This window comes from Spodoptera frugiperda, chromosome 2 (assembly GCF_023101765.2).
Source record: "Spodoptera frugiperda isolate SF20-4 chromosome 2, AGI-APGP_CSIRO_Sfru_2.0, whole genome shotgun sequence".
Taxonomy (NCBI): Eukaryota; Metazoa; Arthropoda; class Insecta; order Lepidoptera; family Noctuidae; genus Spodoptera; species Spodoptera frugiperda.
Window position 1 is genome coordinate 7,797,594 of NC_064213.1, and position 23,976 is coordinate 7,821,569.

Sequence of the window (23,976 nt, forward strand, 5' to 3'; positions counted from 1 at the left end):
CAATTTTATCCCTTATTTGGTTATTGTTGACTTTTATTAGGTACTCGTTGATATACTTAGTAGGTTTTGTTTTTTTTTCAATCGTACATATAAAAATAACTAATATGTCGTCTTTAATGTATGGTGTCAATGCTCTTAAAAGTTCTATGTCGCAAAGTTGACTTTTTACGAAATTATTCCACTTCTTCCAATGTAGCTGAAACACGTTTAATTTTATAACTACAAGTATCTATATTACAAAGCGAAAACAAAACAATACTTTGACCCAAATCGTAACAACCGAAATCTGAAGTTTCCGTAACTCGGTAAAATATGATAATCCATCGTATCGTGCTGCACAGGTGCTGCTAACAAACTTCGGACAGCGGCGGCGTAATGTTCATTGTTCGTTCACAATAAGAACAAACAAAGTAGCGAGTGAAGGAGCTAATTCGCGTCGGCTTACAAACCAGCTCTTTGAGCCAGAAAGCTTAAAAATCAACCAACCGACTCCATTCACTCCGAGGTGTTACTTGAATGCAGCGTTCCCCAGTTCGTTCGTTCTCCACAATTGAAATGGTAATGTGGCTGCGCTCCACTTCTAATTGCCATGCAAATGTTGGAGCCCCCACACATTGATATGTTTATAGCTCGGTAAGGAAGTAGGATTCTCTCAAAGAGGTGATCATGGAATGGTTCTTTCACTTGATACTGAGCCAGGAATGTAATCTAGACTAGTTTGGTTATAAGGAGCACCAGTAGTAGAAATTGTGTCTAGTAGATTAATGCAGTTTAGAATTCTGATAGTTATGTTTGAAACATTTCGTAGTTGTATAGTTGTAGTTACAGTTACGGCGCTTTAGTGGATTATGATAACGGTTTAAGATACAACTTACTTCTAAATACTGTAAAGTTCTAGAGATTGCACGGTTGGAGCAGCGGTGGCTGGGCAACTGACTGCCATGCAATGCTCGATGTACATCAGGTTTGATACCCTCACGGAGCAATTCTTTGTGTGATCCTCTAATTGTTGGGTCTGGATGTGATGCGCATGTGAACTTATTTATTTGTAAACTTTCGCACGACACAGGAGAATATCCTAGTGAGGGGCAACATTCCTTTTAAATAATAATTTAAGATTTAACACTGGTATTGATTAGAATATAATTTCATTATACATACTTTAATACGTAAGTACGTTACGTAAATGCTTAGATCTACGCACATAATTATCTAATGAAGTATTTCATTAAACAAAAATAAGTGTTTTGTGGTATATGATAAACAATAATAAACCATAGATAAACCAAATTCATTTATATATTCAAATATCAATATTAGTTGCGGCCCATTACTACAAACCATTCGATTTGTTTGCCTACCAATTGAGCAAACATTTAGACGTATTTTCGTATCTAAATTAAAGCGAGTTCGGTAACAATCATCGCCATCCAATTATTCTAATACGATAGACCGACACAATGATCCAATCATGGGACTTTTGTAAAACTGCGGGGCCATTGGTAGTCGGTTCATAATGAGGGAACAATCTAAATGCGGCGTATTGTTTGTGATAACTAGGAACGAACCGACGAGCTCGCCAACAAAGGGATTTCAACAAATAAACTACTCCATGCGTTTAACAATGTTAAAACTGAACTTGTACGGAATATTGTAGTACGAGTATTGCTGGAGTACGGACTTGTCACAAACTGTTTGCACGCAAATAATAAACTGATTCTATGACTTATCTTTGATACAATGCTTAAACTATTAGTATTTTAGGTACCTTATTTTCTCCATGGTCGTTCCAAATTATATTTAAGCATAGTTCTTTTTAATGGAATAGGGGGCAAACGAACAGACAGGTCACCTGATGGCAAGCGACACCCGCAACACCAGACGATTCACTGGTGCGTTGCCGGCCTTAAAAAAGGATTGTTTACGCTCTTTTCTTGAAGGTTTGAAGGTTTCGGAAAGTTCAGTTATTTGTAACTCAATTTGCCCTTACCGAAGCATTTGTGCACCTATGGAAAACAGTAATATTTTACGATAACAATATTTCTATATTTGCTAGTGAAACCTGACACTACTCTTGTGAATTATATAGAGGTGCATAAAGGGGGGTGGCTGTTAAAGTTGGGTCCCACTACGGCATCGCGGAAGCCGCCACCGAGGCGATACGCCGGATGCGCCGCCCTCAGGTACACTACACAACATTCCTACTAACACAGCAGCTATTCAACATGTATGTGATCCTAGAATATCTAAGCGTTCCACAACAGTTATTAAATACTTCAAGCTTTATGTGGTAAAAGGGAATAAGAAGGTATAAGTCCTCTGTGTCATTGCTTTAATTCCCGAGCCGTATATTGTTGAAATTATATTTTCGGTCGGAATGCATCGTTGGCCGAATGGTCGAGGTGGCTGGATTTGATTCCCGCGTCGGGCAAAGTACTACAGGGTTATTTTCAGTTTTTCGAAAGTCTTTCAGCAGTAGCACGGAGTCTGGATATGGGCTCCGTATAGCGATAGGCTCACCCACTATTACATCGGACTCATAACATAAATAGTGAAAAGTCGGTGTACTTTGTACAGTAGCATTACATGCCATAATGTGTACCGATGTCAATTACCGTTCTTTATATCAAGTATAAAAGGCGTTACGATATTTAATATTTAAATTTGCAGTAATAGTGCGGTGTTTGAAATTATTTGGTACCGGTAGTAGCGTCAGACTTACCTACTTTCTATATCATGGGACCTAGTTATAACACAATTGGCAAACAATGGGAAAATGTTCTCTTCTTAACAGATATGTGCAATATCTCTACCTTCCTCGATGATAAATAAAAGGCATATAACATTACATTAATAGCTAGGTCTTTATTAAAGTATCAATACATTATTTAGGTATATTTATTAGAATAACTATGAGCATACGTCACTGTACTCATTGTTAAAAATATCATAAGGAAAACAAGTGAATACAAAAATATTTGGAATCACAGTTGAGTTATAAACAATCATCAACAATTTAATATCAGATTACAATTTTATTGATTAACATTTATATTAACCTATAAAATAAGAAATACAAAATTTAAGAATCGGTACATTTTATATCGAATACAGTCGACACAAAAAGACATCATAGGGAGCTGCGGATCACGTCACGTTCTCCGCAGCTTTACTGGGGCTCCGACTCAAAGCAGGAGAAGGAACGGCGTAGTTTTAGTCAGTAACAGTCTGACACTCCTGCTCGTCTTGCCTGAGGCCGGAGAAGTCATATGAAGTACTTCCCTCCTAAAAAAAAATAAAAAATGGTATTATTATATCAATATATAATATTAAATACAAAATATGAACCTCTGAATAGCTATATACGGGAATTCAGAACGTCATTTGTATGAACTATCTGCCACATAAGTTTATTAAGTTGTTTATATGAAGGTGGTGAAACAGGCACTAAAAATACAACTGATGTAAGATATAAGTTGTCCTTTAGATATTCATCGTTTATCAGACAATCCAAATATGTATTTAAATAATAGATACGACCAGATTGTTCGATTAATTTACGCTAAACTAGACTATACTTGTAGCCAAGAGATGTGGAGCTGCATTCTAAAAATTTTAATGAGATCATCAAGCCTTACGTTATATGTAGGGTTATAGGCAATGCTCAGAAATGTTTTAAGTAAATAATGTTGATATATTTATTACTTACTAGCTTCTGCCAGCGGCTTCGTCCGTATTCCCATAAAATAAAAAGTATCCTATCACCCAAATCAGCTCATACCCTGTCTGTACACTAAATGTCATTAAAATCCGTTCATCAGTTTCGGCGTGCGTGACGGACAAAGATCCAAACATCCAAACAAACAAACTTTCACATTTTTAATATTAATGTGATCTTGTGATGTGATGTTAACAACGCTTTGTTGCAAGCACCTTGATAATGGATGAAGTTCATCGATTGTTGCAAGCACCTTGACAATCAATTATGTTCATCGATTCTTAGTTCTTCGGATTCAGTTCTTCATTCAAGACAAAAACGTCTTTTACGAACACCCGTGACATAGTACACTTAACAAATATTAACAATTATAGGTAAATTAGTAGTCGTAAATATCTGGATAAAAAATATTCTCAGGGACAGGTTCTTTTATAAGTTTTACACATACTCCGTGTAAACGTTTCATGTCTTTGGGGCATGGAAATTTGTTCGATGTTGTAAATATGGATCTAGGTTTAGCTCGATGCCTTGAGGAACTCTTGTCTATCATCAGCCTTTTTCTATGACGTGTAGTTTTCATATTGCGACTTCGTCTATCAGAGAGAAGACTTGGACTTTCTATACTATCTTTATAAGGTGCATTAACATTTTGGCGTTGATCAAAAATTTGCTTCTCGTCCGAACTTTGTTCAGAAACTTTCTTGCTTGGTATGGGTTTATTTAATTCTATTTCTCTCAATCTGATGACGGGAGTTTTCATAGTGAGACTGGGAGTACTTTTGTAGACTTCTGGTCTAGCTGCAGCTATTGTGACTAGTAACATGATTGATAATATTAGTTGCATTGTTGGCTATGAAAATGCTGAAATTAAAGAAAAATTAAAATTATTATTACGTTGTTCAAGTGGTCACGAGCGAGGGTTCGGTTTCATTTACCGAGTCCTGTAAAGGTATATCAGAATATTTTAGAAAATAGTACGAAATTGTTGCTCGAGACTTATACCTACAACTAACTTACTCTGTTTTGTCTAAATACAAGTTACAAACGTGATTGAATGAATGTCTTCCTTTTAATACTTACTATACAATATAACACAATAACAATTATGTTTTTAAGCTTTTTATTAAATGTAAACAATATAAATACATTTTCGTGTATAAATTGCTTTGATACCTTGGCATTTGGTTTATAAGCTGAGGGAATCTGACTTTCCTAGATCTAGAGACTCTTTAAGACCTATGAGCCTCCTGGATAGGTGGGAATAAAAACGTAACACTATGTTCATAATGATGTACCTTAGAATACAACATACTTTATATTTTATTAAAAGAGTAATACTTATTATAGCTTAGATACATATTAAGCAAATATTTGTACTTACTAGTTTCGGCACATCCAACACAATTCTATTTATTGTAAAATCACTTTTCACTTTATATATACAATTTTATGATATGTCAAACCAACTGATTAACTTATATTAAGTCTTTGACTGCCAATAGAAAACTGTTGAAGGCAAATCCTCCGCTAACGTCGATCACCGGTGACCACCATGGCGTTAAACGTGTTAATAAACTCACGCGACTTAAATAAAATAACATTAGATCTAGTTAAACCAATGAATCAGATTGTCAATATGAAACTGATTCAATTTATACAATAATAGTTTTCCTCATTATGACTGCCTGGTTGCTTGACTCATAGTTTAAACTATACATATAATAAAATCGTAGAAAAGTGCTGTCTGTACATTGAAAATAAAAATAAAAAAAATAGCAGGGGATTGTTATGTCGATGTCGAACCCAAAAATGTAATTAACAGTTTTTTTTTGTCTGTTTGTCTGTTTGTCTGTTCGTCTGTGCGCGCTAATCTCAGAAACGGCTGATCCGAGTTGGATGCGGTTTTCACGAATATATTGTGGGACTTAAATTTACATTTAGTGTTTGTTACATGTCAATCCGTTCATAAATAAAAAAGTTATGTCAAATTAAAGAATCACGTCGAACATTTATGCTTATACCATTAATCTCCGCAACTATTTGACGGATTTGGTTGAAATTTGGTACAGATATAGTTTAGAACCTTAGAAAGGACATAGATATATTTTTATTTCAAAAATCAAAAAATAAAAATAAGAAATAAATTATTTATAAATAATTCTATGTCGATCGTTACACGACTTCGGTTCATGTTATTGTTTTAATTCATCGAAAAAAGTTCTAAATAGTTAGGTATGAAAAAAATAATATCAATATAATAAAACATTTAGTACAAAGAAAATGCTCGAAACGGAGTATAGATAATCTATGTCGATCGTTACACGACTTCGGTTCATGATTGTTTTAATTCATCGAAAAAAAGTAAATAAATAGTATGAAAAAAATAATATTATAATTAAAGTTTTAGTACAAAGAAAATGCCCGAACAGTATAAATAAAAATCCAAGTTGTCTTTATCCTCGATAGATGGCGTTGGGATCGAAAAGATCCGCTATGGCGTTAATTCATTTGGTTGGGTCGGCCGAGCGCTTCGGTACTATCGTAGAAAAACTTTGTATTATCAGTCGTATGATTATTTGTCTGTAGTGGTCCTGCTGTTTCGTATATTCTAAATTGGTTTCGTTGTATTTGTCAATTAATAACTTTATTTGTTGGGTTTTCCTGGTTTTTTGGTTAAACTATTTAACGTAGGTTTAGTTTGATATCGATTATTAGTAGTTACTGTAGTTAGTTTTTTTAATAAAATTGTAAGTCTAATTTATAAATTAATTAGATTAGATGTAAGTAAGTCGTTTCTTTTAAATTATTTAGTTTAAGCTTGTTATTATAGCATAGAGGATAGGTTGTAATATAGTTTCTTTTTTAATTGTTATAAATTCGTAATTCGTAGCTTTCTTTAGTTTTAAGTTAGTTTAAGTTGTTTTTAAACTATTTTTTCAATGCCTAAGTGGTATACATCTATTAAATTCAAACGCAGAGCTCATATGTTGATTTTTGAAGAGTTCCCTGGAATACTTATCTAATTTTTAAGAGATCCCGTATAATCGGGAACTATGTGGTTAAAACCAAAAATTTGCAAGTCACTATTCCACGCGAACGAAGTCGCGGGCAAAAGCTAGTCAAATAAGGATGTAATGTTAAAATAGCAGAAATATTTAGGTTGAAAGTATGTAACCTCGTCCCCACTAGGAACATTTGTCGGGCGACATGAGTCCCCGGAGACATCGGGCGATGTCGGGCGACATCGCCGCGTCATTGTTGACTGTGCTACAAGGAACAGTTTCAACAATGTGTCAATCACATGTCGCTCGACAAATGTTCCTAGTGAGGACGAGGCTTTAATATATTTGTAATGCCATGCAACTGTCTACGCGTGTTGTTATTACACAGAATATTGTCGCTTTTATTACACGCTCAACTTCCATTTGTATACAATGTAATTGTTAAATTATATGCAGTTGGTGGGCTTTTGTTTTCACCAGTGGACTATTGAATCACTGCGTTATACTAACTTAATGTGGGTTACAGGCGTGGTGCCACAATTTTCATTGCAAATTCTACAAGTAGACTTTTATTCGTTTTATTTATTGCGTGAATATTGTACAGTAATACATCACTTCATTTTCGAGCTCAGAGGAATATTTTTGCATATTTCCTGATATCACACGAACTGTCGATTTACTCCAGTTGCTAGATTGAATTTTCGCTGACTGTATAAAATGCGTGGATTCCATGTCTCGCCTACTCGAGTGCCGCAGCGGCGCTAGTTCAGCGATATTGGAACTTAATGATCCGTTCTCAATAGTTACGTGACTGAAAAAATATTATTACGTCTACATTCAGCCTAAATGCGATAAAGATTATCGTTGTGTAGACGTCGAAATTGGAAATAGCTTGTTATCAATAAGTACGCGCGGTTACATTTTAGGAGGCTTTTGTTAGTCAAATGGAGTAAAGTACGATTTAGAATATCGCTATTCGAAGTAAAAAGATTTAGGAAATAAGTTTGGAATCTGCACGTAGGTATACGAAATTGTTTATATTTAAATGTAAAAGTATTCTAACATTAAACCCTTAATAACCACAGACACACGTTTTAAAGAAAAGTTATCTGAATTTAATTAGAATCTGCAAAACACGGCGGTCTGTACGGTCGTTTTGTGAAATTGAAAAGAAAACTTTAGCCAACTAAACTGGCGGGTTGGAGAATGTGGCGGAGTTGAGCCGGCTACTCGGGTCCGTGCGGCGCCTGCGCTGGCCTTAACGACAGCTTGTTGCTAGCCACCTCGTTCGCAAACCACCGCACAACTTTGCTCACTTCATAAACGGAAACTTTGCACCAATCGGTAAAGAACCCGCCATTCAGAAATGATTTCGTTTTATTAGATTTTTCACAGAAGAGTCTGAGCTAACGGCAGCATCTCAGTTTCAAAGTTCATCTTCAATATGAACTCTTAAATTAAAAATGTTTTAGTTCATTTTTATCTATCGTCTCTATTGTTACTGAAATAATTATTAAACTTAAACATAACATAATTTGACGTCTGTCTCCCATTGGGGTAGGCAGAGACAATGGACCGCCAATTGCTACGACTCTTACATACCGACGAGCATACATGAAAACACTGATGACTGTTGAGGAAGCGAAAAAGGTATGCAAGTAATTATTATGTAAAGTAAACATATTATGTACGAGTATGTTTAAAGAATTTCATGATTGTGATGATAGCAATTTGTCTACATACAGATATATGTATCTAAATGTAATCATCGAAATAATTAGTATAAAGTACGAAATTGCTAGAGGAAATATCAATAAATATCCATGTTTTCCTGTGGTTTTGCTTTCACTGTTTGTTTCTAAACATTGTAATGTATAATGCCTTTAAAGGTAATCCTAAGAATTTCCTTAAAATAGTACTAGATGTCCGACTATTCACTATGTGTACCTGTATACTTATTTAAGTTTAAATGTTAAGTATAATACACAATGTATTGGATTGGATTGCTTCTTATTTTGTCAATTAAAAATAAATTGTTTCCATTTTCTAATCTATTACACTATTTAGAAACCATTACTCTCTCATAAACTTTCAATTTTAATACTTTATTTCGTTTGCTCAGTTTTATTACTTTTCCAGCTATTGTATGAGAATGAAGTAGGTGATTAGGTATATGATTTGGGGACGTCCGCAATCAGTGTGTTTGAAACTATTGTCTATAAGTAAGTTAGTTACCTACATGTTTAAGGTAAATATGTAGTAATACGAAAATGACTATGGGCTGATGTGATGTATATGTCCGTAAATTTAAGTCGATTTTTCGATAACATTTAATGAATTACATTTACACAGATATTCCTATTTAAGATTTAACTTACCAAATATGGCATACACACGTGCATTCCTAGTTAAACAACATTGAAACGTAGATTGCATCACTCGCTCTAACCTTAGCGGATCGCAATCGAAATAATGGGATTACTGGCATCGTAATAGAGGGGCCACTGGCATATATATTGCAAGTGTACACAAGACCGCAATACCGCGGTGTAATGATAGAATGTCCCCGGGCTGTGCACGTGATGCGACTGCCAACACTGCCGACCTCACCACAACCCTGCTAACAGCATCATCTACTGTTTTCTGTCACATCTCTATAGCATACATATTGATAACTAGCTTGCTACTTACCTAACTTTGCTGTATATCTACTACTAGCTACTTTTGCCCGGTTTCACCCGTTCTGCTCGGCTTCTTTTGATCGCAACGTGATGTTTTATAGCCTATAACCTCAATTAATAAAAAGACTATCCAACACAAATATATTTTGTCAAATCGGTCTAGTAGTTCTGGAAATTAGCGCATTCAAACAAACAAACTCTACAGCTTATTAGATATAAAATATATTCTGAGACTTGTTTAATAAATACTTACTGAATTTATAAAATAATTGACTGAGTCTAACTAAAAGCCCCGATAGAAAATAAATTGTGCCTCGCAATGTATCTACGTTCCCAAACACGAGATCTCCTTATTTTTCTTTGAAATGTATAGCAAATATAACCTTCTGTGCAAAGAAATATCATAAACAGTTCTTCAATCTGCTACAGAAACACAGTATAGTCGTAAACTTTATGTAAATTGCACTTAGAAAGTTCTTTCCACACTTACCGAGTTACTCACACTTCTTTTGCTAGAAACAGCTTATCAGACTCATTGGCTGTAACAGGACCTACATACAAACATTTACGAGGCTCATATAGACCCGAGCGTTTCGTATCACGCCAGGGAAACGCTATAACGAACTTTTGCCGCCCGAAAGCCGACAACTTCTATAAATAATTGAACAGCTAACTTCGCTGGCGACTTCAGATGATAGTCTCGGCACTATGTTACCGAAGAGGAATCGTTTAAGTGTTCCTGAATATTTGTCGGCTTCCTATAAGTTTTGTTAGTCATTTATATTGATAGAATAGTTGAATAAATTATAAAAAAGTAAGTGTAGTATCCAGTTTGTGACCTATCCTACCGTATACAGAGAATTTTGTCTTGAAAATCAATTGCTAAGGATTGGGTTAAGTAAACATTAAATATCTCTAAGTACAGCGGTTAGATATCTGTATGTGTAAGGATTGTTGGTTTGCATGGTGATACTGATTAAATCCATTAGCTAAAATCTCTTTTCGGGTCGGTTTTAGAATTCACAAAACCATGTTTACAGTCTAAATAAAGTCAGTAACAATATGCTTCGATTATTCAATACATATACCTACAATAGGATATTTTATGTCACTGATGCACGGTTTAACATAAAATAAATCACTCTTTATAAAATTCCCCATGTGGACTATAAACAGAACAAGGAAAATATCAAGCAGCTAAACATTAACATCCCAAAAAACTTCAAAAGGAAAAACTTGCGTGTTTTCACCATTGGTATTCTCGAAAACTTGAGCAGTTTCCTTTATCAGCCTCCTTTGTAGATCCTTCGGAATGAGCTATTAAATAAATAGCTAGTGGCCCTTACCGCACCGAATAAAAGAACACGACCTTCCCTCTATCGCCAACAATGTTCGCAATTGAAAAATAAATCGAGCTCCCTCCGAATATATTTGTTCAGATATTTTGACTGAGACCCTCGTCACATCCTTTGTATTCTACCTATAAACATATTCCCTAGCCAATTTATCCGGCCAAACCACATCAGGTGACAATAAAACACGTAATATACATTTCACATAATGTTTATTTTAAAAGTTTTACAAAGTATTTGGTAACTCAAAGTATCACAAAATGAAAATCACAATAAATTAAAAAATAAACATTTCAAAAAACAATATAAATAATAACAAAATTGAATACACATCAATATCAAAAGTATAGGATTCAAGCTCGATGGGAATGTATTATGTACTTGTATAGTATCGTTTAATAATTATGTAGTTTGGTATAAAATACTGGAGTTAGAAGCTCTGGTTGTATGTATGGCGTGAGGGTCTAGCGTTATCACAGTGTTCGGCGAGTAAATACAGCGTGGTACGTGAACTGCTAAAGTTAATGCACATTTTACTTACAAAAGTCATCTCTTACTACACGATATTTGGTATTTATTGACTATAGATTTATTTATGCCTAAACATAACTCGCATTGACTAGTTCAACTACTTTTGTAAGTAAAACGGTCAGCGTGAAAACTTATTGGAAAACATTAAAAAGTTACACATATACTACTATCCCGTACATTGTAATACTGAATATCATAAGACGATCAAATATTTCATTAGTTATTATTATTAAAACTCAGTCTATTTGCTTTCACAAATTCATTTAAAAGTTTTTTGATATGCGACTTTGTACAAAATGATATTTGTGTCCGCACAAACTCTGGGTTCATTTCAATGTAGGCGTGTACGTGTACATACGTCTCGTAAACGTTGTTGTGGTTAAAGCTAGTAACACACGGTACGCGCATTCCTATTGTTGGCTCACTTGCAAATTCCAATAATTGATAGATTAATGAAACTATCAGTTTGGTCCTCGCCAATTCACGATTATCTAAATTGGTTTCATTTGAACCCAATTTTCATCTAAATTCTAGAGAATTTAACTATTCTAAAGCTTTCTCAATCATTATCTATCCATGCGAATAATCCAGCATTTTTCGAATATCACATTACTAATATCAGATCATATTGAAATTCTAGAGTGACTATATAAAATTGGTTTTACTAGAATCAATAACACAGTTTCCATATTGGATCTAGATATACATGATACTCCTTTATGAATTTCTAAAACATTTTCTTTTATTGTTTTCTTCAACTAGCGAAAAGGTCGCGACATTTTAACCAATTTTCTATTCAAGTAATACAATTGGGTACACAAAAGGAGGATTGAAGATGAGGACAGTGGGATTTACATCTTACAAAAGGAACATGCTCTAACCAAAATAACATTTAGGATACATTTAGAGCCTTGTCATACAAGCGGAGTCTGAGGACTGCGAGAGGACTGACGACGGTTTATGTACGTACCTAATGTCGGCCGTACATACATTTAGCTTAAGCTACGTTCGAGATGGGATCTTCTCTACGAAAATCGGATAACATTGCATAATTCCTTGAAATAGAACGTAGGAGTAATACTCGTAGAGTTCTAAGTAGCCATTACGTTCGATTTTCCGTCCTAGGTACTATTGATGTTTGATGAGTCGCTCAGCTTCCAAAGATCGTTGAATCGATAAAGCTCTTAATATAATTGACGTAAGGTTGTGTTTACACTGGTGCCTTGGTGCAGGCGTTGATGTCTCCGATGCTCTTGACCCGTCGGTGTCGCTTCTGCTTGACCAGCGCGTCATCTGCCGACTTGGCTGGGAGAGGCGAGCTCACGCGATGGGCATGGTCCGCTTTATGTCCGTACCTTTACAAACAAAATATTGCCTTTAAAGACTACTTTTTAATAACCTATTTCTACTTACCTATATGTATATTAGCTTTCTTTGTTTTCTACCTAATAACATAACTATTGAAAAGTGGGTGTATTAACTCCCACCTTTCAGTGGCTTCGACGAAAAACAATAGTTTGAACTTATGCCGGAGGTAAGTGTAGGCGTGAAAATTATTTTATTAATTCAGTATATAGAAACATTATTCCTAACGTATTCATTATTTTTATAAATAGTAAAATAATCGTTGTGGGTGTAAGAGAGGAGAAAAATTAATCGGAAGATAGTGAAATAATATGAGATTGAGTCAAATATGACGTATAGTTTTAAATTACGTACTAAAGAGTACATTTGCAAACCTCTAGACTTTTATGTTGACCTAACAAATACCAAGAGGAAATTATGACACAACTGAATGTTATGAATATTATGTGCTTTGTCTGCCCCTCTTATGAACGTAATTAGGTCGTCCAATTCATCTCGGTTTTAAAAACATAAGCTGTGTCGGCTGTGTTAAAAAATAAAAGCGGGAAACTGGCCTTTCATTTCCCGTGATTTCGTAATTATAAAGTTTTATATGGGTTGGACTGCTATACAATTTAATTCTGTGAAAAAGTCCTTTACAAATACAAAAAGAAACTTTAATAACATGAAAGCTGAACTCTGTCGGGATTGCAAAAATTAATAAAAATAGAATTTAAATAAGAATGGCCATTCGCTAGCCATTGTTGATCTTACCGGCAATGCGGACCAAATTAAACAAAGAATTAATTTTATTATTTGCCGAGGTGTTGAAATTTTACGTCTCTGATAATATCAAGAAGTTAAAACGTGTTTGTGGAGCAGTAATCGTAAAAGAGACTTTCAATATCACTATTGACCTACATTATCATCCGAGTTTGAGGCCATTTGAGCGATGTATTACTTCTATTACATAATATAAATGTGTGGGAAGGACTATTTCAGAGAAAAGTAATAGTTACATCGTAATACAGAGTTATTTTCGAAGATCAACTTACCTATGAGTAATACTAGAATTTTCCTTGATGTCGTTCAGTCTGGTGAGGCTATCTCTGGTCGACACACTGGACTGTGAGTAGAGGCTGAGCGGTGTGTATATCGGTTCGTACTCCTGCAGCGTTGGAGGTGGCGCGTACGTCATGCTGAGCTGCGACAGCGTCCGCACGGCTATCGGCGGCGAGTACGAGATCTGGTAGGGCTGCGTCAAGCTCAATACACTCGAACTTTCGCTAGAACTCGACGGAGAAGTCCGCTCGTGCTTAGGTTTCAACACCCCTAGAGCTCGAGTTATGGAACCCTGGAAATATAATTTTATTATCGTTGCTGTCCATGATATTGCTGTATTTTTATATCGTTAATATTTCACAACTTACCCTCAAACTATGTCTCCTAGAATCTCCACTCAGGTCTATGCCTGGTAATCCAGTGGCAACCGACCTCGAGAACGGTCTACCCAACATCCTGATTTGGTGACCAAACAAGTTTCTGAAAACCAATTACAATTTGATTTCACTAAACCACGGAAGTAGTACAAATTTGAGATCACATAGAAGCCAGGCAGAGCGTAGTTTGCGTTAGTTATGGTCGCTTTAATCTCTCAAATTTGCACTTATTTGTGTTTAATATTCGCTAACACAAAAAGCTCACATGCAAATTCTCTTTAATTTTATTTTACAGTTGCGATGTTGGACCTTACTGCTTTTATTCCTAGCAGACAAATAAACGCAAACATTTTTATATCCACAGACTTATTTCACTTGAAGCTACAAGAGACAGTTAATAAAAAGTGAATATTAATTTAATTATATTTTGCATAGACATCAAAAGCATGATGCACTTTGCTGTAATGATACGAATCATGCTGATTGTGTACGAATAAGGATATAAATAAAATATAAACACGAGTAGTATTAATGGATTGTATGACAACGAATAGTACTGAGCCCCATCATTTATATTGGAATTTAGAAGAACATATGTTAGAGAAACACATTGAAAGTATACAGTACTCTTCCTTGTACGCTTGAATCAAAAGAACAACAACAATATAATCAAAATGTCGTAACTAAATCCATCAAGCACGAAATGTCAACGTGTTCAAATGGAAAGTATTGAATATAAAACAAAACGTAACGTTACGAGGAAGGAGAAAATGTGGACAGAGTCTGATTATTATGTAGTGCGGACTAATGATGATGACAGAGAGGCATTCATGATGTATCGATAAAATGATCGTTACCGTTCTGTCTCGATGCAAGGATCGCCGAGTTAGGGTGATGGATAATAAAAAGAAACTGACTCGATGTCCCTTAGGTTTATCTTTTTCATCAGGATTTATTCACATTTATATTTCAATCGATATCGTTACAGGTGAACCTAATATACAATGTTGTCAACTTTACAGTATGAATGTATACAAGTCAAAAACATAGTTATCTTACAGTATTAGTAAATGCTATTATTGTTATAATCCTAAAGCTATGGTGATGGTTCCGTTTTTACACCTATGAATATTTGATTGTAAAGGTTTTAAAATCCACGACATTATTACAATTACTTCAAAACTGTTATTAAATTGAAAGAAATCCTCATTAGTAAGTTGAGTGAATGCAGGTAATGGGATATGAGTTACCCCCTATGGATAATACGAAGCATTTCATGCTTATATCTTTATAATACCAACTAAGTTGTATACATTTACTAGTTTACGAAATTGATCAATATCAATAATTAACATTAACGTGACGAATCTAATCTACGGCAAGATCGGGACTCTAGGGGGTCACAATGTCCAACATTGAATCTAACACTGACGAAGGCGAAGGTACAAAACAAAATCACTGTGAACGTGTCCGATCGCTCCAACTTTTTGATAACCTTTACTTACAAACCACGATCCCTACGATAACTTATCAGTCTTCACCGCTCGTAAAGTTTTCCATCAAAAAAGTTTCAAAAAACGAGCAAGTTTGACGGTAGGTAGATACAAAATTTTCTTTCGCAAAGAAAATATTTTGTGTAAAAATAGCGAATTTACAAACATTTTGATACAGGAAATTTTACATAGATACAGATTTGGGCACCGAAGCAATAATTTATTTTTTAAATGAGAGTTTTTTGATTTTCGTTGGTTTATCTTTGTTTTGTGGACAACATGGATGCTCGGGCAGCCTCCACTTGCAGTTCTTCCACCTGGCAAAATATCGTATACCTGCAGGATTGCACCTCACATTATAATCAACTACAGATGCTCACGTACGGGCACGGGGGATCGCTGGCCAGTGCCACTGTCCCACTGGTCACTAGCTCACTACTCAGTCGGTACTCAGTTACTTGTACAAGTGGTTGCATGCAGAGTGCGTCTCACCATAACATTGCACTCAGTCTCCACTCACATACTTCAGAGTATCACAATGCGATATGGGACAAACAATCTAAGAACTTTGTTATGGTACTGTGCTCATTGTCACCAACAAACTGCTAAATATATCAATCAAGAATAATATTTCATTCATATCATGTAATACAATAAGAAAATATAACATTCACCGAGACACGTATAAGTACAATTGATGAGAAACATATTGACTGAGAAGTTGATCGATGTGATAGAACTATATAAATATTTACCAAATTGGTGTCTGAAGTAAATATTATATTTTCTTGTTCTGACATATAAATGAGTGAGTGGTTGACTCACCTCGCTGGTATGACGAGAGCGTCAAATTCGGCTACCAAATGTCTTCTAATAATGCTCTTTGACGGAGGAATTCCGAGCGCGGTCGCCATTGTCTCTCCGGTGAACGAGGGCTCAAGTACCACGAGCCCACCGTGCACTCCACTGTCTGTTGTCAAAAGATTATCAGCTACGTGACCAACTGTCCTGCCACGGATAACATAAGCAAATACACTACGAGCAACTTACCTTTGAGATTATCCGCAAATTCACCTAAATCAATATTATGAGCCCATCGCATAAACCTCTGATTGGTCCAAACTAAGGGGTCGGCGTCGACGTTCTCGCATTGGTGCCGCCTGACAGCGAGCGCCTACAACAAACAAACATTTTGTAAAAACTTAACGATGATTGATCAGCGCTGGTAATTTATAGCGCTGGAAATAAGAAGAGAAATAATAAACGTGATGTAACAGGTTTTTAGCTAACTGTCGACCAAGCAGGAGCGGAGTGCACGATGATTAATGGGTGTACATTACGGGGGCACGGCAATGCGAGACGGAACATTCTGTTCCAACTCATTGGATAATCGCTCATTTGCTTTCCGTTATCTCACCCCACTTATCGGAAGGGACGTGGAAAGGTTTTCTCATTTCGAGCCACGCAATTTGTAAATGAGATGAAGAATGTAATTTATTTCATTGTCATCTTTAATCTATCTTCATTCCTTTTATTTATATTATCAGCGATAACACTTTTTACATTTCAAACTGAATGCAATTTAACGGAGTTGATTATTTTCCTGTATAAATTGAAAAGAGCCTTAGAACTTACCTGTCGATCGTACTTCATTATTCTAAGCAGATGGATGCCGTGTACAATAGAGGCCTGGTGGAACTTTCTGGTCACTCCGAGATACTTCTCCAGCTCCTTCTTGCTGATGGTGTCCAGCATGCGAGCGTCCACTAGATTTGCTAGGAATGACTCGGCGTACTGTTGGGTAGAATTTTATTTTTAGTGTCTTATTGGTCTTCTTAAAAGAGCATACTTATATAAAACTGCGCTTTAATATTCGAATACCTGTGACAATCCCAAATCCGGCAGCCACTCGGCGGCGACCCAGGCGTGCGTCAGCTGTCCTATGCTGGGGTTCCGGACGAGGTCTGGTCTCCTCCGCTCCTCGATGGCGAGCCTCAGCTTCTTGCGGTGCATCGGCTGCGAGATGCCCAGCCCCACCTCCAGGTCCGCGTCAGACAGCTCGAGCAGAACCTGCCCATTCAAAGCACGGATCTAGAACCAACCAGAACACAATATTTGACGCTTAATGCGCGTCTCTCGCTCTACTACATACATTCCTATCAAGTTATGATGCGCTTATGAATTTGTGAACGAATCACGGCATAAATAACTTTTGATGTTTGTTCGTGATATTCGTTTCGTGTCTTTTATTGAAATGCCTACTGGAAAGTCTGATATCAACATATAAATAAGCAAATTCTGCTATGAATTTATCTCAGAGTGGTGTATCGGGCCTTATTTCCATACAGATCTAATAAAATGAGCGCATTGAGAGTAATGAATGGGCCCGTAGGTACGTAATGAAAATGCTTTTTTATTCCTTTCATTACATGTGAAAATATAATCCGTTGTTACATTCGAGAGTTATGACCGGCCGAAATGTAAACATTGATTTTAGCTTTCGAGTCAAAAGTAATAATTATGTAGGTGAATACATAATTTTGTTTTTTGAAATGTATTAGATTTATAAATGAGAGTGGTTTTTTAACTTGTTAAATGAATGGAGTACTTATAGTTAATACGATTTGTGTTAATACTGTTCGAAGCCTCATACGGTTAAACGCAACAGAGCATAAGTAACCTCGTTTCACTAACATCATTCTACAAGCACTAGGTTTATTATTTTTATCTAGGTTTTACTAACAACGTTCTACGTACCTACTTAAATACATTTTCCCTCGAAGTATTACTAAAACATTCTATGAAAATGGAAGAAGAAGATTTCATTAAATTCTACTACGTATTTTCCCTGATTTACAAAACTAAACTAAATCTGCCTACAACATTAAAAATATTAATGAAGAAAATAAGAAAAACAATGATTAAATTTTATCGATGAAAGCAAAAGCACCGTGAATGGAAAACATAACGAATTGATGAACATACTGAGCTGGTACGGAAGTCAGGCTGAACTGTGATATTTGAAAACAATATAGTGGGGGAACTTCGGTGACACGTACTGCGTGTGATGAATAATACATTAGCGCTGTCACTGGCGATTTTAATGTTGCCGACATAGTTCAAGTACAAGTGCTTAATAACAATAAGGGTGCTGGAATGTGACGTCAAGAGCTCGTGTTGGTTTTGAAGCGTAAACACTCGCTGTGAATTATTACTTGCTCGTATAATGTGCTTTATCTAGTCATGGTCTTATAATTTTGTACTAAGTTTCGGAAAAATCCATTACTATTCCTAGTTCAAAACTTTAAAAAGTCACCTTTGCTCTAATAATACCTTATTTTGTTCTGAAAACATTGTATTAAGTTACGGCATTAAAGCCATGCAGTGAATGCAGTGGGAACAAACAAAGTCCATTTTATTTAGTACCAACCTTTCCGCTCTTGACATTATCAGCGACTGCAGCAGCATACTGTGGCATTCCGAGCGCTAGTTCCAGCCACGCGATAATGGCGGGCGCGCGCCATCTTGAAAGTGGTAGCGACGCAGCTTCCCTCAACGCGGCCTCACTGCCCAACGGCGACCAAGCGCGAGTGCTACCAGTACCGGAGTAGATCGGCTCTGAACAACAAGCTATATTAAAAACATTGAAAACATTGATTTGTGACCCGATTAGGTCACCCGCAGGTTCCCTATGTTGGTACCTAGAAACACGAGGAGGTTATGGATAAACAGTGTGTATGTGTAATCCAGATCCAATTTGATTTTTTTACCAGTTATCTTATAAATTACGCCAAAATATTTACGTTAATACTTGTAAAATCTTAATGTACAAAAAGAGTTGTGGTTAAAATTTTGATGTATGTGTTTAGTGTGTTTCCTAAACTCACCACTCTCGTGTCCGCTAATGGCGGCACTGCCTGACTTGGTGCGGTGTCGGGAGCGAGCGAACACGCGCGATATGGAGCCCCACGCCGAGCCACGACCACGAGCCCCCTTACTACCAGCGCCTGATCGTCCACGGACACCGCCCAGTAAGGCTGCCTCACACTCACCAGGGCTTGAGAGCTGCTCCACAGACCTGATACAATTGTTTAAGTTGCTGATAGAAGACGCCAAAATTACCTAAACGTTGATTTACACTTTATATGAAAACTATACATAGAAGGCATTGAAAGTTGTGAAAGTATAAAACAAGGAAATAAAGGTTATTATAGTATATCACAAAGGTAGAATTAAGATTTGACACTCAATATAACGGTGGCCATTTTACAGAGCGCCCCGGCTTTCCGGCTCTAAAAATATTGCGAGATGAAAGATATAAAAGGTAGCCTGTGAACAGTCGTGGAAAATGAAAAAGAATTAAGCCGGAAGAAAATGTAATTTCGAGCAACTATTGCTGAATCGTTGCCGGAATCGCGTAATACTCGATAAATTTTACTGTCAAAAATTCGATAACATCGGTAAAAATGATAAAGTGCCCTGTGTAAATGTAAGAAAATGCCAAACGTTAGTTCTAGGTCTTGTCCTAGATAACGGTTGTCACGTTTATCAAGTTATGGTGACCTAGGTTATGTCACGCAAAATTTTCTCAAAAGAAGTAAATATTAAAGTATATTATTTAGAAAATTGTTCTCCGTTTGTGACAGGTTTCAGGTGTAACGAACGAAGAAGGTATAATTCGATGTTCTGCCGATCTGGGTAAGTAATGTAGATAACTATCAATTACCTCAAAAGTTTATTTTATTTTTAGAATCAATTCTTTATTGGTTTTAATAGGGACAGCAATAAATCAATCAATGATATTGTCTGCGAAGGAAACGATGGAAGTGATAAGACAAACCTTGATAGAGATCCTGCGTCAATGGAGCGTGTGAAGGGCGACGCACTGTTGTGTGGCGACAATGTCGGGCTGCAGTCACGTGGCGTGCTCACTACGACAACAAGTTTACTTATAGAAAACAATATAACTCGAAAAGTAACGTTTTCAACAAAGAAACACCACCAAAGAAAGGCTAATTGTGAAAAATACTAATTTCGAGAAACACGAGTGCTAATATCTAATATCGAACGTTCTACTCATAAAGAGGCATAAATAAAAACCATCAACGTATAGAACCGAATTGAATAAAATACATCCATTACTTGAATCGTATCAAAGGGAATGTCTACGTATTGAACCGCGCTTATTGTCGCCATTCTAATGCGATATGTACAATATACAAAGTATATGTAAAGTACGCGAAGCTTACAAACTACTTTATATTACTCAGGCTTTTATCCCCCGACGGGATAAAACGGGCCGATGCATCTATCGGAGGCTCGTGTAAGAAAAATGTGTTCACCGTAAGTACCGAGACGTGAATTCAGACTTTTTTTTATCAAATAGAACTACCATTTTCACAATTCTATGATTTGAAGGCTACGATCTGAATGGAATTCCACTATCTCTTCCATTATTGTCGACTAAAATATGCAAGGTTTTATTTAGACACTAGCTTTTGCCCGCGACTTCGTTCGCGTGGAATAGTGACTTCCGGCAAATTTTTGGTTTTAACCACATAGTTCCCGATCTCGCGGGATCTCTTCAAAAATGAGATGTGGAAGATATTCCAGGGAACTCTTCAAAAATCAACATAATGAGCTCTGCGTTTGAATTTAATAGATGTATACTCACTTAGGGCATTGAAAAAATAGTTTAAAAACGGACTTAAACTAACTTAAAACTAAAGAAAGCTACGAATTACGAATTTATAACAATTAAAAAAGAAACTATATTACAACCTATCCTCTATGCTATAATAACCAAGCTTAAACTAAATAATTTAAAAGAAACGACTTAAATCTAATCTAATTAATTTATAAATTAGACTTACAATTTTATTAAAAAAACTAACTACAGTAACTACTAATAATCGATATCAAACTAAACCTACGTTAAATAGTTTAACCAAAAAACCAGGAAAACCCAACAAATAAACTTATTAATTGACAAATACAACGAAACCAATTTAGAATATACGAAACAGCAGGACCACTACAGACAAATAATATGGTATGATTATAATCATACGACTTTTTCTACGATAGTACCGAAGCGCTCGCCCGATACCCAACCAAATGAATGTAACGAAACCATAGCGCGATCTATTTCGATCTATCGAGGATAAAGACAACTTGGATTATTTATTTATACTCCGTTCGGGCATTTTCTTTGTACTAAAAGTTTAATTATATTGATATTATTTTTTTCATACCTTTTTACTATTTATTTACTTTTTTTCGATGAATTAAAACAATAACATGAACCGAAGTCGTGTAACGATCGACATAGAATTATCTATACTCCGTTAGAGCATTTTCTTTGTACTAAATGTTTTATTATATTGATATTAATTTTTTCATACCTTTTTACTATTTATTTACTTTTTTTCGATAAATTAAAACAATAACATGAACCGAAGTCGTGTAACGATCGACATAGAATTATTTATAAATAATTTATTTCTTATTTTTATTTTTTGATTTTTGAAATAAAAATATATCTATGTCCTTTCTAAGGTTCTAAACTATATCTGTACCAAATTTCAACCAAATCCGTCAAATAGTTGCGGAGATTAATGGTATAAGCATAGAATGTTCGACGTGATTCTTTAATTTGACATAACTTTTTTATTTATGAACCGATTGACATGAAACACAAAATGTAAATTTAAGCATCCCACAATATATTCGTGAAAACCGCATCCAACTCGGATCAGCCGTTTCTGAGATTAGCGCGCACAGACGAACAGACAAACAGACAAACAGACAAACAGACAAACAGACAAACAGACAAACAGACAAACAGACAAACAGACAAACAGACAAAAAAAAAGTTAATTACATTTTTGGGTTCGACATCGACATAACAATAACCCCTGCTATTTTTTTTATTTTTATTTTCAATGTACAGACAGCACTTTTCTACGATTTTATTATATGTATAGATGTACAGACAGCACTTTTCTACGATTTTATTATATGTATAGATTAAAATGCTCTTTTATTTCCAATGATAAAAGTATGTAGACGGAGGAGACATAAGCTACTACTTTTTCGTGATTCAGACCTTCTAGCCAAATGCCATCGTTGCCAAAGAGAGTAGAAAACTAAATTATATGGGACAGACGTGAATTTTGACACTAGTCAGTGTCATCCGCATACCGTACATTTGTGTTTTCTATTCCCTTGGTAGACAAGCGTTACTGTGTAAAAAACTTTGTAGTTCTGTTAAGAAATTTTAAGGACAAGATAATAGTAATATCAAAGAAAAACCTTTGTTTTAAACTACTGAAAAGGTGAACATGTCGAAGTAAAGTCATGACATAAACGGACATAAGTTTGTAAAACAACATGGTCCGGAACGGGATATTTGTTACGACCGACATACATTTTCAATGCGGTCTTTGACAGTTCACGCAGGAATAGCACAAAGGTATCGGACATGTTTGTATCTGTGGAAGTCCACATTTTACTTGGCTATTTTGAGAATAACTTAGGTACGTGCATAATGTAGTAGTGAGAGAATATAAAGTAAAAGGTATTATGTGATTCATTTATTATTATTAATTGGCGACCCGCCACAGCTTCGCATGGTAATATATTATACATTAAAAAAACCGCATCAAAATCCGTTGCGTAGTTTCAAAGATTTAAGCATACAAAGGGACATAGGAATAGAGAAAGCGACTTTGTTTTATACTATGTAGTGATCTACTAAGGCGATAATAAGTGCCTAATAGGTGCGTCATTATCACATTGGTGAGGTATATTGATACCTAACCGAAAAACATCATGAGATTTTATATCGCACCTAAAAAACCCTAAAATACAACCGACAAAAAATCCCGATCGCTTATTCCATTAGCAGATTTATACAAAAGAAAATCACTTCAATTGCTACAAAAGCATATTGAGTAACAAAAGCGAATTCCGATATTTGCGACGTAAAACCCAATGAAATGAATTTGTAGCGATTATATAAAATACACGGTAAATTCAAATTGAATGAAGTTCTCAATTTCCGAACGTTCGATTTGCAATAGCGCACTTTTCTAAAGTTTTATTGTTTGATATTCGATGAACGTGGCTAACTAAAATAGTATAATATTGACTGCTGCCTCCATCAATTTTACTTGTTTAACTTTACACAATTTAGAATGCAGAATGCGTTGCAAATTGTTATTTAGCATATTGTGGAGTTCCATCATTTGCATTCAACTATGTTTCAATTGTCAGCCATTTTTGTTGACTTAATTTGTACTACGATACGATCGGTTTAACAATAGTTTTAACAAAAGCCAGTGGTTAAACGTATTTTATTGTTAGACAATTTTTAATGAAAAAGATAGTAGAGTTTCAGTCTTAGCACCAATTC

The 23,976-nt window shown here is 35.5% G+C and overlaps 2 protein-coding genes across 10 annotated transcripts in view; one reads left to right on the forward strand and one right to left on the reverse strand.

Moving 5' to 3' along the window:
* The window catches only part of LOC118269154 (acyl-CoA Delta-9 desaturase), a 204,108-nt gene that overhangs the window by 37,294 nt on the left and 142,838 nt on the right, over positions 1–23,976 (forward strand). The window lies entirely within an intron of this gene.
* Positions 10,949–23,976, reverse strand: part of LOC118269136 (kazrin) — a 117,616-nt gene continuing 104,588 nt past the window's right edge. For 2 of the 9 annotated variants that reach the window (XM_035584064.2, XM_035584065.2), the window contains exons 11-20: positions 20,401–20,491; positions 19,448–19,638; positions 18,991–19,190; positions 17,442–17,651; positions 17,196–17,354; positions 16,611–16,734; positions 16,386–16,530; positions 14,059–14,170; positions 13,684–13,982; positions 10,949–12,639 (exon numbers count right to left, since the gene is read on the reverse strand). In XM_035584064.2, coding sequence (XP_035439957.1) covers positions 12,495–12,639; positions 13,684–13,982; positions 14,059–14,170; positions 16,386–16,530; positions 16,611–16,734; positions 17,196–17,354; positions 17,442–17,651; positions 18,991–19,190; positions 19,448–19,638; positions 20,401–20,491 — 1,676 coding nt within the window. In that variant the 3' untranslated portion in view covers positions 10,949–12,494. Of the gene's footprint in view, positions 12,640–13,683; positions 13,983–14,058; positions 14,171–14,984; positions 15,897–16,385; positions 16,531–16,610; positions 16,735–17,195; positions 17,355–17,441; positions 17,652–18,990; positions 19,191–19,447; positions 19,639–20,400; positions 20,492–23,976 lie in introns of those variants that run through there. The other 7 variants (XM_050698262.1, XM_035584066.2, XM_035584067.2 and 4 more) reach the window with 7 other exon arrangements.